The 13,435-nt window shown below is 43.9% G+C and overlaps 1 protein-coding gene across 3 annotated transcripts in view; it reads left to right on the forward strand.

Moving 5' to 3' along the window:
- The window catches only part of SERTAD2 (SERTA domain containing 2), an 82,452-nt gene that overhangs the window by 24,827 nt on the left and 44,190 nt on the right, over positions 1–13,435 (forward strand). For 2 of the 3 annotated variants that reach the window (XM_054063107.1, XM_054063108.1), the window contains exon 2: positions 2,427–2,536. The exons of the other annotated variant lie outside the window; for it this stretch is intronic. In XM_054063107.1, the coding sequence (XP_053919082.1) occupies positions 2,523–2,536 (14 nt within the window). In that variant the 5' untranslated portion in view covers positions 2,427–2,522. The remainder of the gene's footprint in view (positions 1–2,426; positions 2,537–13,435) is intronic. 3 annotated transcript variants of the gene reach the window in all.

The following is a 13,435-nucleotide window of genomic DNA, read 5'->3' on the forward strand; positions in this document are numbered from 1 at the left end:
ATAGTTTCTTGGGCCCTAACTCTCACAAGCGGCAGGGCTTTTTTTTTCCTTTTTGAATAATGAATGTTATTCTAAGCAAAACAGCCAAGGGGGATAAACAGATCAACATGTGGATCTGAAAACATTTTCTATTAGCTTTAACTTAGAAAATTACTGTAAATGGCAGCTATTACAGGCAACACTTTTCTTTCACAATCCGTTCTTTAACTTGTTTATGCATTTCAATGATATTTTGTAAGTCACTAGTTTTTCTTTTTTTCTTTGCTCTGTCAGGTTTCTATCAGTGGCAGTATTTTCCAGAGCCACTGGGAGGAAAAGGATACCTGTATATATTTTAACAGAGGCACAGCATCTGTAATGTCACAAGAAAATGAGCAAACTTTGAAGGTGGAAGCAGACCCCGCTGTATTTATTTTGTATTTTTTTGCTCCAGAGTTGGCTTGGTTTCCCTTTGGATTGAAGAGACAACAATATTTTGACTTGTTTGGCTTCTTTTAAAGTAAGGAATAGGTTTATCTGCTGCCTCCTAAGACTGGTTGGTTGTTTACTTTCAACTTTTTCATCAAATTGAAAAAAAAGAACCTAAAGGAACTTGTGGATATTTGGTCTATTTCATGTTACACATGAAGTCAATGGGAAAAAAAACCTTATGCGCATCTAAGTAAAATTGATCTCGGACTTGTGAGCTCCTCACAGGTAGTGATCTTACTGCTTGCTCTTAGGTTGTACAGTGCCTGCAATATGCGGAGGAAAAAAAAAGGCAGTGATGTTGTGCTGTGCTTCAGATCCATTTTGGGGGGGAAAGGGGCAGTAGGGACTTCCTGAGGTTCTGTGCAATTTCCTGATGTGAGAAGTTTTAAAGACCCTTGTAATGATTTATTAGAGATTTTTCATCTAATAATATCAAGAGGCAGCCTGAACTGGTACTATTCTATACCTCCCTCACATCAGCCTTATACAATAATCTGGTTGTTTCTTCCTTCTAAGTACACACCGAGCGTGTGTGGTGATGATCCTGGAGTCTGCAGACGGCTGCAACAGAGAAGGACTTTCGTGGTTTGCTTTTGCTTTCTCTTCCTGTCCCCTCCATCATAGATGTTTTTAGAAGGCTGAGTTTCTGATGGACTGCTTATTGCAAGATTGGTGGAAAGTGAAAATGTGTTCTGGGGCTTTTGTTAATTCTTTTGGTTTTCATAGAGCGCTCTATCAACGGTACTGTTCTCAATATTAAGAACAACCCTGTAGACTGAGAAACTTAAAATGTCAGTTGATAAAAATGAAAACCTGAACTTTATCTGTAGGAATTATTAAACTGAGTGTGTCTTCCCCCTAACCCTGCCCTCCACAGAATGCCAAGTGTAGTCATTTTCCATCATTTAGGAATAGCTCCACCTCTAGCAGCTGAAAGTGAAAAGATTAGAAATCAAGTTGATAATGTAGTTTCTCTTCAAATGCTTCCTCTAAATGTTTTAATATGATGCCCTTGAGGAAGTCCCATTATTAAAGCTGCATAACTATGATATCACTTTCACTCTGAGGGGTAAATATCTGAGAGTTCTGGGATTTTCCTCTTCTGCTCTTACAGCTTCCTTTCATTGCAACCATTACAAAGTTCTTTGCAAAACACACACCTCAGAGTTTATATCATCTCAAATCAAGTCACATTGACAGGGATGGCAGGAATTACCACTTGTACTCTAGGCGTACAAACTCAGTCATGTTACTGTCTAATCCTAAAGGTTCCTGTAAACTTTTCCCAAAGAGTTTTAGAGCTTGTTCACAATCAAATACTGAAGAAGAGTTTCTGTGCTTCTCAGACTCCTTTTTCCTCGTGCTGCATTAGTAACACTATAACTCAATGGTGCATACGTCTAATATAGAATTAATCACAGAAGATCCTAATACACCGTACAAATCACAGAATCACAGAATCACAGAATCACACAAGGTTGGAAAGGACCCATTGGATCATCGAGTCCAACCGTTCCTAACACTCCCTAAACCATGTCCCTAAGTACTTCATCCACCCGTTCCTTAAACACCTCCAGGGAAGGCGACTCGACCACCTCCCTAGGCAGCCTGTTCCAGTACCCAATGACTCTTACTGTGAAGAATTTTTTTCTGATATCCAACCTGAACCTCCCCTGACGGAGCTTCAGGCCATTCCCTCTAGTCCTGTCCCCTGTCACTTGGGAGAAGAGGCCAGCTCCCTCCTCTCCACAACCTCCTTTCAGGTAGTTGTAGAGAGTAATAAGGTCTCCCCTCAGCCTCCTCTTCTCAAGGCTAAACAACCCCAGCTCTCTCAGCCGCTCCTCATAAGACTTGTTCTCCAGCCCCCTCACCAGCTTTGTTGCTCTTCTGAGCAACATATGTCAGAAATGACACATACTTGAACACTGGAACTGTTTCTCTCTCCTCTGTCACAGCCTGGCGTGAAGTGGAACACCGCAGCTCGTTGACAGCACAACAACACATGAGGCCCTGGGACCAGAAGTAGAACTCCACTGTGTCCTGTAGAAACTATGAAGAATTTAAGGTAACCTAAAATGGAAGCTGCTCAGGACATGAAGGTTTAACAGTTGGTTGATTGAGAGTTTCATTTCTCTGCAAGGCGCACACAGTTGGTTCAGGTTTTTTTTTTCCCTTGAGGTATGAAAACCTGTGCATTCTTTGGTTCAACTTTACTTACTCCAGGTTAGCTTAGAGGGCAGTTGGTGAGCCCCTAGGGTATGAAAGGCAGTGTATGAGGTGCTTTGCCTTATCCCCTCCTGTACGGGTAGCATCTGCCTGCTTTGAAAGTGGAGTTATCTCTGTTGCATAAGGGCATCTTATGCCTCCTTCGGTATCTACACAGAGTTGTTAGGCTGTAAGTTATTGCACTGCAGATAGCAGCTGGGTGACTGTACAGCAGCTTCCCTGGGGGGAGGCAGTCCATGAGAGAGAAGAGCAATGCAGCTACATCCCTACCAGTTCTAGTATCTGCAGCACTTGGATCTTTCCCCGGGGGCCTCTCCTTTGCGTATTGACCCAACCTGACCCTGCTTGCCTTGCAGGAACTGCGTAGATCGAAGCTAAAGGTGGTATGGCTGTAGGCATGAAATTGTAAGGTCTGACACTGATTGTATCAATGAGCAGGAAGCCTCATATTGCTCTCTGTGTTCTTAATGAATGCTGAAGCCAAAACATTCATACATTTTTTTCTCGTCTGTTATCAGTACAGTATATTTAACGGTTGTTTAAAAACTACATGATTAAAAAAAAAAGGCCAAAACACCTTAATTAAACGATTTTCAAAGCATTCTTCCTATTCAGGATGGGCATTAAGGCAGGCAGAATACCCTCCTAGTTTTCTGTGACAGGATCATTCAGCCTTAAATTGAAGTGACCTCATTCTGGAGGGATGCAAGGAGCTCAGGCTCTGAGTTTTTTTCTTGCCGTGGTTGCTGATTATTTTTATACTGTTGGCAAAATGTTGAGTGGGTGATATACCAAAAATCTTGCAGGGACAGTAATTGCGTATCAATTCACCAAAGGGAAGCTCTGTGTTCCAAGGAGAAGAGAATGTCTTTGGATCTTGGTTATTTCAGCTTGGGCTTTGGTGTGTAGTTTCAGTCTGGTCCCTTGAGCTGCCACTCTCTGACAGTGAGTTCAGATTTCAGTGTTTTGTCACTTGATTTAATTTTGTATAACTGGTCATTTTTTTTCCTTAGTTATGACCAGAGAGTGCTGATGCATTTAGTAGGGCTGGTTTTGGGGTATAACTCAAGGTATAATGTGGTCCTTTGTGTTTAGGTGTACGTGAGTACAGAAATATTTTTATGGACATGTTTGCACTTGAAGTACATGCTCTTCTTAAAGCGTTGGTTTTGTTGAGTTATAGATACGAAAACCACTTTCTCTTCTGTTTTCCTCTTTCTGTTCCAGAAACTGACTGGTCAAGATCTGTTTGACTTCATGTTTTCTTTTTCATAAATTTTCCATCACCTTAGCACTTCCTGGAGTGAACTGGGCAAATTTCAGCAGTGATTTAAATGAGCCCAGGATAGACTCGGTGTGAAAAAGAGGCAGAAGATATTTTCCTTCATGTAACTGGAGATATAATTGTGTCTATAAGAGTTGCCACTGCCTAGAGACAGAGACTTGGGATAATTCAGCAGAAGCACAGACATCTAAAGAGAGAGACAATTACCAATAACTAGACATACAAAATTAAACCAAACTGGTGTTTCTAGTTTCAGATGGTGACTGTACTGGTTTGGCATGGCAGAGACACCGTACACAGGGAGTGTTAGGTTATAGTGGCAGCAGTAGCTTTCCAAGTATCACTCAGACAGCCACAATTGATTGATTTTGCTCCTCTAATTTTGATTTCTGTTGATCAGTGGGGAAAACCAGATTCCTCTAAGCCAAGAGACCAAACCACACTATCTTGCAGTTGCAAGCAAAGCCTGGTTCTCTCCAAACTGCATTGTGATTTGTTGTATCATGTGTGACTCATGGCCTAATTAAACAGTCTGAAAAAGAATACAATCCCAGCATTAGCTGCATTTTTACTAGGTATGTCCAAGTATTTTTTGTCTCTTGGAAAGCCAGATATGTGGTGTTAGATCATCTGCCTGCCTGACATCAGACTGCCAAACCATAAGCGGTGTCTGTCATGAGCATGCAGGGCTGGGTTGTCCTGTGAACATGCTGAATGGCTGCTCTGGAAGGGGGAATTTCTAGGGCTTCTCAACAAGTACCCACACTTAAGTGTTCATTGGGCCCTCAGTCCTTAGATGTGCACCTATGTGAGTGTATGAGAAAAAATAGCTCTAGAAAGTAAATCTTCTGATTCTCTTGTGCAACTATAATGGAGGAAGCGAGCGCAAAATTTATTTGGCTTAGAGGAATAATGTGAGGAGGCTCAGCCCTCTGCAGTGAATAACTTCTTGGTGGTGCAATGAAGTAATGAAAAGCACTCAATTCTGGGGTGGAGAGCAGAACCCCAGTGAATGTCCCAGCTCGGGGAGAGGACAGCAGTGACTGCGTTACCATCCTGCAATTGCCATGATAATATTCTCATCTTGGGAGCTTCTTTATTGAAGGCTGCTTGTCTCTAGGTAAATCCTCAGTGTAGGAACAAAAAAACCACACTCCTCTGCAAGTTGCTTCAGCAGGTATAAGCAGGAGCATCCTGCCACATCCAGTCCTCTCCTTCCCTGAGGCTCCATGGTTGCTTCAGCCCATATTACACAGGAGGGCTGAGGAGGTGCAGTGCTGGCTATCTGGGAACCCTAAACCTATTAACTAGGCCCATCAAGGTGACTTTGCTGTCATCCCCTTGCTGATGAGGTTTTGGGGATTGCTGGCCTGTCTGCAGGTGTTAAAAGGCTTTGCTACTTCACTTCTGTCTTGACTGATTTCCCCCTGAAAGCAAGGTAGCACTGCAGCTGCATATGGCTCAGGGTGACGTTGCCTAATCTGCGTGCTGCTTTGAAGCCTCCTGGCTTTTGCCATCTCCAGGAAAACTAGGTCCGTAATAGTAATCTGCTCTATCTGACTTAAAGCTGGAGGATGCTTTCTTTTCTTCCCACTGCATCCTTCTTACCTTTATTCAATAATTAAGCAGTGGGTGCTTTCTGTAGTTGGTGCTTCCCTCCCCTGTTCCCTTGCTATTGAGCGCACATCACATGATAACAGGCCTCACCCAGACCCGAGCGGCTGCCTATCGCAGCATGTCGTCAGCTGGCATCGCTCCCAATTCTCCAGAGCTGGCAACTGTCCTCTTTTCTTTGAGCTCTGATAACGGGAACAGATTAGCGGTGGGAGCAGCCGGAGCACTGCTTTATGGGGCTTTACTCCTGTATACCTCCGGTTTTCCACAAATCTTGCCAAGTGAGTTTCCTGATCATGGGCTGTGTCATTTGCTGTTCGCCCCTTCCCTGCCCCCACCCATTTCCTGACATCACTTTTATTTTAAATCCTTCTGTAGCAGTGGTCAAGTTCTGCTGGGGCACTCCACCCAGGACTTCCGAATGCAGTAAATCTTGCTGATTTAGGGTACTCGTATGGTGTGTGGAGCTAGAAAACTACAAAGCTTTGCTGAGCCTAGGAAAGAAATCAAAATAAAATTATTAAGAATATGGAACTCTTTTTTTTCTTTGTTTTTTTTTTTTCCCCCATATTGTTTAAACTCTGGTGAGACTGCTCTACCTCCAGTAGGAACAAGCAAACAGAAATCTTAGTTTGTCTCTACTGCAATGTCCTGCAGTGATTTTCAAATGGTCTGGCATAAAATGCATTCTTATTGCTTTAAGTGGTCCACTGACGGTTCCTTTCTGGTCTGTCATCATCATCTTATGAAATGCTGTGGGCAGTGTTTAGTTTGCCAGTGGTTATACCGTTTGGCCTCAGAGGTAGGGGCTGAAACTGTCCAAAGCAAAGTTTTGCGGTCCTGGTGTTACGATAATCTCTTGGCAATCTTACTGCCATATACCATGCTAAAGGAGGGAGGTTTTATTCGTAAGGAAAAGTTGGAGCCCCCACTGACGTTATAACCAGCTACTTTTCTGCTTGAGGTCCCTAAGAGGCAGGATTTCCTGACTTTCCTGGCATTTGGGCTTGTCCCATGTGCCTGCTGATTCAAATCATATAATAGACAAAGGCTGATTTTTGTTCTCTGCTTTTCTGTTAAGCATGGACACGGGGAGCAAAAGGATGTGTCAAATTTTGAGCATCATTTTTCCCAGTGTAAAGTCAAAGTCCTTCCAGCTCTATGACCAGGAGAGGGATCAGATGGATTTCAGTCAGATATGTTTATTACTGGTCCCAGCATGCTCCTGTTTGTATGAAAACAAATTTGTTTAAACAGTGGGCAATTGATGGAATTTATAGCCCAGTACTGTGTGCTGCAGGATTAATAAGCAGTGTCCTGTAGGGTACCTGCAATTTGCTGCCCTGAAACACTGCTTGGGATCAAAGTGTCCTTCTGCCATAGTGCGTATGAGCTATAGATGGTGACCAGACACTCTTGCACCCCAGGGCATGTTTGCTGTTCTTTCATAGGGATGAGAGAAAGGCCGAGGGGGGTAACTTCTGTGTGAAATGCCCTCAGGTCCTTTCTTCCAGATCATTTGTCTGATGCAACACTCTTCTGCCTACCTCTGCCTCCTTGCCCTTACCCAGCAGCTGAATTTTTTTCTCACTTTCTATCGGTCTAAAGATACCTGCCATTGTACTGTAGTGTCAAGAGCCCTGGAGAGAAACAGTGCCTGGTGGAAAAACATATCTCGCGTGGACTTAACCAGCTTTGATGAATACTGCGGGAGTGATACTTGCTGGTGAAAGCTTTTACAGGACACAGCCTGTTTCTTGGCAGGGGACATCACAGTTGTTCTGGGTGTTCCACCGACATGATCGAGCAGATGTTCCTTTTCATTTTTGTCTGGTGGAAGTTTTTGAACCTTTTCTATTTTTTTTAATCATCTGTTGTTACCTCCCTCACACTGTATGGAATTGCAGCATGGCACCTGATCTGAATTATTTTTATTATGTCCCGTGGGAAAGCACAGTGATCCATCGTGAATGGAGCACGTTTGCGTGATACCTTTGACAACCTTGTCTTCCACGCTTTAGTGTGGCTCTCAGGTTATTTCCAGGGGAAGTTCCAGAGACTGACTGTTGTGGGATGCAAAGTCACAAATGCCCTAGGACCAGTCTGTGTCCACAGTGGTTGATCCCTGCGTGTCATCCTCAGAAGTGACCCACAGTGGGGATTTATCTACTGTGGATGCTACTTGCACTTGCAAATGATACTAATACGGAAGGAGCTCTGAGCTTTTGGGAGAACAGGGTTAGGATTCAAAATGATGACCAGGTGGAGAAATCAGATGGAAGAAATAAGAGGTGATTCAGAAAAGAGTGAGCACAAAGTTGTAAACTTAGGTGAGAATAAGAGACTGCTCAGATACAAAATGGGAGATGGCTGGCTAAGCAGCAGCTCTGTAGAAAGGGGCTGGAGGTGACGGTGGATTCCAGGCTGACTGTGAGTCACTAGGCTCATACAGTTGTGCAAAAAGCAAGATGGAGTTCGTAAGCAAGAGGGTGCAGCGATCCTTCCACTGAACTCGGCTTGTTGAGGTCTCAGCTGGAGCCTTGAACCAGTTTTCTGCTCACAGCCTTCAAAAAGAGCAAAACAACTCAAAAGTGGGCCAAAAAAAAAACCAAAACCAAACCTGGAGAAAAATAGCATGGGTGATTTAGCAGACATGAACTATTAGGAGAAAAAGAAGCTATTTGGGCTGTTCAGTCCATGAAAGAAAAAATTGAGGGGATGGATGGACATGATAGCACCTGTAAAATGTAGGAAGGAGTAAACTGTTTAGCATGTACCTTGGGAACAGGACTGTATATTTCTATCTCGTGTGTTTGTGCAGACCAGTCCTGGTGACAGGGTGTCACCAGAAATCCACAGGAGCCTCTTTCTCTTTGTAGCAAATGTATTTATCTGTGTGTGTGTTTCTGTGGTGATGTCTTTTATTTTATTGTCTCCCACTTCACGGTGGCCAGCCTGAAAAACGTGCAGTGCAAAGGGAGGCTGTGCTTCCCGTTGCAGGAGAGTTGTCTCTTGTCCTGGAAGAAAGGAAAGCTGCAGAGCTGACCTGCACCTCTGATCAATACATGTAATGGCAAAGCTTGCCCCATGCTCTCACGCTTGAGAAGGCACCGGATCGATATCCAGGTGCGGCTCCACAAATGCTTGGTCAGAAGTATGCTCTGACATCAGGCAATGATACTTTTGGCTCCTAATGCAAGGGAGTTGAACATTCACATTTTACTTGCACAAGAAGTGTCATTTTCTCCAGGAGTCTGAAGGCAGGGGAGGTGACCAGGGAGAAAGCAAGAATGCTGCTTGAGTCTTGCTGCAGGACTTGATGTTAAGAGCACACAGATGTAGGTTCTCAGGATATGACGGACATGTCCTGACAGATGACCTGCAGTCAAAAGGTGGTGGTCACGTCGCTGTGAGGGGATCATTCCCGTCTTTTAGGGATATTTTTGTCTTGGGGATGGGCTGCTGTCCTCCACCATGTGGCAGCTACTGCAGCAAAGCAGTATTAGGAAGTAACATTTTAGCTGGTTTCCACGTGATTAGTCCTGCTTGAGGGAGGGGGAAGGGCCTCACACTCCCTATTAATCATTCCTTCTTCCCTCCTCCCATCTGCTTGGTGAATTTCTCACTCTTGCATAGAGCACTAATGTTTGATCACTTTATTTCTCTCTCTCTCTCTGTCTCTCTCCCTCTCCTTGCTGATTCTTTGCTTGAGTCTCTGCCTTCCCTACTCCTTAGCTTCTTGCAGAGATGCTACACAATGATCTGATTCTCTCCCCTAGCACCCTTAAAAAAAGGGGAAAAAAAAAGAAAAAAAAACAGAAGGAAGAAAGGAAAAATACTCCAAACTGTCCAATACTTCATTCCACTCTCCCTGGCCATTATGCCTTTTCGTAGTGGTCAGCACCTTCAGGCCAAGTTGTGCAGCACATGTGGGCAGTGCCTGCTTCCTTATCCTCCCCTTCACACCCTCCCCAGAGACTGCAAGCTTGACTCCTCCTCCACCTCCTTCTCTTCCAGCTGCTTTCACTAGCCTGCTAGCTCGTCTTGGCAATGAGGAGCCCGGACATCTGTAGAAGCAGCTGGAAGCAAGATGGAGAGCCAATATCCTGCAGCTCACCAGATCTCTACAAACCTCAGCTCAGGAACTAACTGCTTAATTCACTGTGTTTTTGTACTATTTAGTTTGCGCTACACACTGTTTTTCTCACCATCCTGTCAAAGCTATGACTCTCGGTATATATAATCTCATAGCCATAGCTCATTGTTTTAGAAATCTTGTAGCCAGTCTGTAAAAATGAGTGTTCTTATGCTATAGTGGAAGAATGCAAAGCTAAGCATTGTTTCCACCTGGATCTTCGAAGTTACCTGCCAATATCATCATGTGGCTCTAAGGACAGGATTTAATCCTACATTAATTAAAATTTGACCTCTGTCAAACAATCATGGTACCACAAATTCGTATTCCTGCAAATGCAGCAAAAGTATCTTTACAGGTTCCTTGTCACTTTCCTACCTGGTTTACTTCAAAACCTTCTTCTGAAGATTACTCCAGTGATGTTCTGAAAGGTGACAGTTATCTTTCCCTGTACACAGTGGGAGCCACAGTTAAACTGAGCTCAGCGGGGCTGACCCTCCCTTGAATGAAGCAAAAGAGGTGCAGGATTCTTGCTACTGTTCATGGGGTGGGGGAAGCTTGTGGCTGTTGGTAGTTACAGCACTTTGCAGCAGGGCTTTTGGGGATGGGCCCCCGAAGGGGAGCTTGCGAGTGGTGTTTCTGTGAAAAGCCTCACAGCGTGTTACATGATGCAAGCTACTTGGCAAATGCTGTAATTGTGTCACTGAAATGGCTGAGCCACAGTGCTCAGGGAGAAGATTTTGCCTTGCGAGCTTCTGAGCACACTGTACCCTTCCCTGGTGCATGAGGGCAGTCTGGGAACACCGATGATGCTGCACGCTGCTATGAGTGCAGTTTGGGGAAGCTTCTTTTTGGGGCTTTGAAATTTGCTGGTTGCGTGGCTGAGAGCACATAGCAAGACATATAACTAGAGAGGTGCTTGAAAAATATTTTTCAAGGGACTTAGAAGATGTGTGATGATTAGGGACAATATTTTTGCAAAGCCTCCAGCCCAGCATCCTGTTTTACTCTTGCAACAAACTGCAATTACACAGAAAAGCAGCTATTGGTATGTTTAATATTGCATTCCCTCAGCAGCTAGTGATACTTGCTTTTAAATGTCATTTGCACCCACAGCAGCTGGAGCTGAGATGTATAAAGTAAAGGGAATGGCTTTAGAAATCAGGCCTGATTCAGGGTCAGACTTCAACCCCCAGCTCTGACAGGGCTGAGCAGTGCTTTGTAGCACAGGCGCAGGTATGTGTGTGTAGGTACACAGAGCCTACATGTGTTGTTCCTGTCAGGTGTTAAAGTCCAGTGCAAAGCAAATACGATTTGCAAGTAGCCCTGAGATGTCTCTTTTTTTATACCCCGTCTCTAAACCTTTGCTGCGAAACAGAGCTCTCATATTTTCCATTCCTAATTCAAGAGCTGGAGGGATCACTAAAGCCAGGTATCAAATTACAAGAGAATGAGTGAAGACATTTGGTTGCAGCTTCATCGGCTCACACAGTACACCCAAGCAACTGTCTTTATCAGCCCCCATGTCAATATTAAAGCTATGTAAGGGAAATCATCTTTCCTCTAAATTTGTCCTTGGGAAGGGCAGTGTCTTCAAGGAAAGTTCCCACCAACAAAGGTGTGTGAGGGCTGTGGAGAGGAGGAAGGAAAAACCCTGTAATGTTCAAAACAGCATCTCATCCCTAGTATAGTAAATGTTGTTCCTACTCATCTGAGCTACTAAAAAAAAATCAAACCCAACAAGTTTCAACAATAACAATTTTCAAGTAAATCCCTTTGAACGGGTAATGTGTGTAGTTTAAAATGAAAATATGACTCAGCCAGGAATTGTTACTATTACTGGTTTAGCTTTTAAACCAAGTCTACTTCAGACATTTGGCACGTCCTTGGTTGTGATGGAAGGCTGATTAGAGGTGATGGCAAAATATCCTTTATGGCCTGACTAATTCAAACTTAGATTTTTTCTGCTGAAATTGAGATTTGAGACTCTATTCTTGAAGTTAGATGTGAACTTGGGCAAAGTTTTCAAGGTGTAAAAGAAAGCCAAACCCCTGTATCCTGTATTTTTCCCTTTTCATTACCTTTTTTTCCTGCCTCCTTGCTAGCATTTATTTTCTTGTTGTGTGTTCCAGACCATGTTTTTTCCTCAGACAGAGCTTGTTCGCTTCCATGTTTCGAAGCTTTCTTCAAACTTCCAGTTTCTCTTGGATTCTTAAAGTGGTGCATGTGTTTGGCTGTTTCCTGACTAGTTCATCCCACCAAAACACAGAGCCTCCTCACCTTCTTTTCCTTTCCTATATATTCTCTTGGTCTTTCCCCTGTACACTGGTTTCCCTTCTCTTCATCTCCATGCGTTACTCCTTCTTATTCCTCAGCTACACTTGTCTGGCTGGAAAAAATCTGCAGCCAGCTCCTCTACCGTTTCCCCACCGTGCCTTCCCTCAGCAGAGCTGATGGGAAATGCTGTATGTCCCCCTTCCCTCCTCCCACCACCCCCTGCTTCTCCTGCTTCTCTTTCTCATATAGGTCAGTGAAAAGCACTTAATGAAAAGGACTTTGACTGAGAGAGGAGCAGAACAAACTCAGGCTATCTCCCTGTCTGTATTTTCTACTGTCTGCCTCTTACTGCAAGCAGGTACTCAGGACTCCGCCTTTGAAGCTGGATATTCTTCGGAGTCTGTAGAGAGATTAATTTTTGAAAGGGTAGTAGTGGAGTGACATTTAATTTCCTTATTTAAGCGTGACTGTTACCCATGTGCTGGAGACCACATGTGACTTACAACGCCTGCTCTCTGCGCTTCCTCAGTTTTTCTGCCCGACCTTCAGTTCACATTTTGGCTATCTTCACCACGCAAAGAGGTAGAAATTGTGTTCCCTTTCACATTGAAAGCTTAGGTTAAAATTAAAACACCTACAGAGCTGCAGAAGCTCTAGGACTCATCTCCAACAGCCCCAAACGCCACCTTACACTGAACTTGGAGGCTTTTCAGAGAGCTAAAAAGGGGAATTTCAGTGTTGTATGCAGGCATTTTGTTTCCTGCTGCCTGTGTGGCAGTTGTGAAGGTGTCCCTAAGCTGTAATAGTTGTTAGTGTATGATTGCTGTATTGAGATTCTCTGTGAACTATGTGAACCCTAAATGTGAACCAAGTATGTAAAAGCATACTGAAATGAGAGAGGAAAACATAAATTAATCTGTGTATTTTCAGCTTATCTTTTTTTTCCCCCAGTGTAGTGGACAGGGATTTATTGTGTGTGTTGCTTGTGAACTGTGTTACGTGAACAAAGAGCATCCATGCAATATTAAAGACACGAATTAAAACTGTTGAGCTCTTCCCCTCCTCCTGCCACTCTTCCAGGCCCGTTTTTTCCTGTGTGGGCTGTGCGTTGCTTGCATGCTTCCAGCACTCAATGAAACATGCAACACTTCTGGATAACAGACAAAGCAGAATTAGGTGCTTTGTTGTTACCCATATGTCCAACGCTAAGGATAAGACAAGACTTGTCTTTTCCCTCCCTCCTCTCCACAGACCTTCAGTGCAAGGAGTCAGAGTTTGAAGAAGTTGAGGGGGAACCTCAAGGGAGTCCAAGATCTTCTTGCATCTGTGTAATTCATGGTGGGAGCGATGTGACATAACACTGAGCTTGGTCACTGTGCTCATACAACTTTGGGCCTGGGTGAGAGGAAGAAAAGCTGTGAGACAGC

This window comes from Cuculus canorus, chromosome 3, assembly GCF_017976375.1.
Source record: "Cuculus canorus isolate bCucCan1 chromosome 3, bCucCan1.pri, whole genome shotgun sequence".
NCBI lineage: Eukaryota > Metazoa > Chordata > Aves > Cuculiformes > Cuculidae > Cuculus > Cuculus canorus.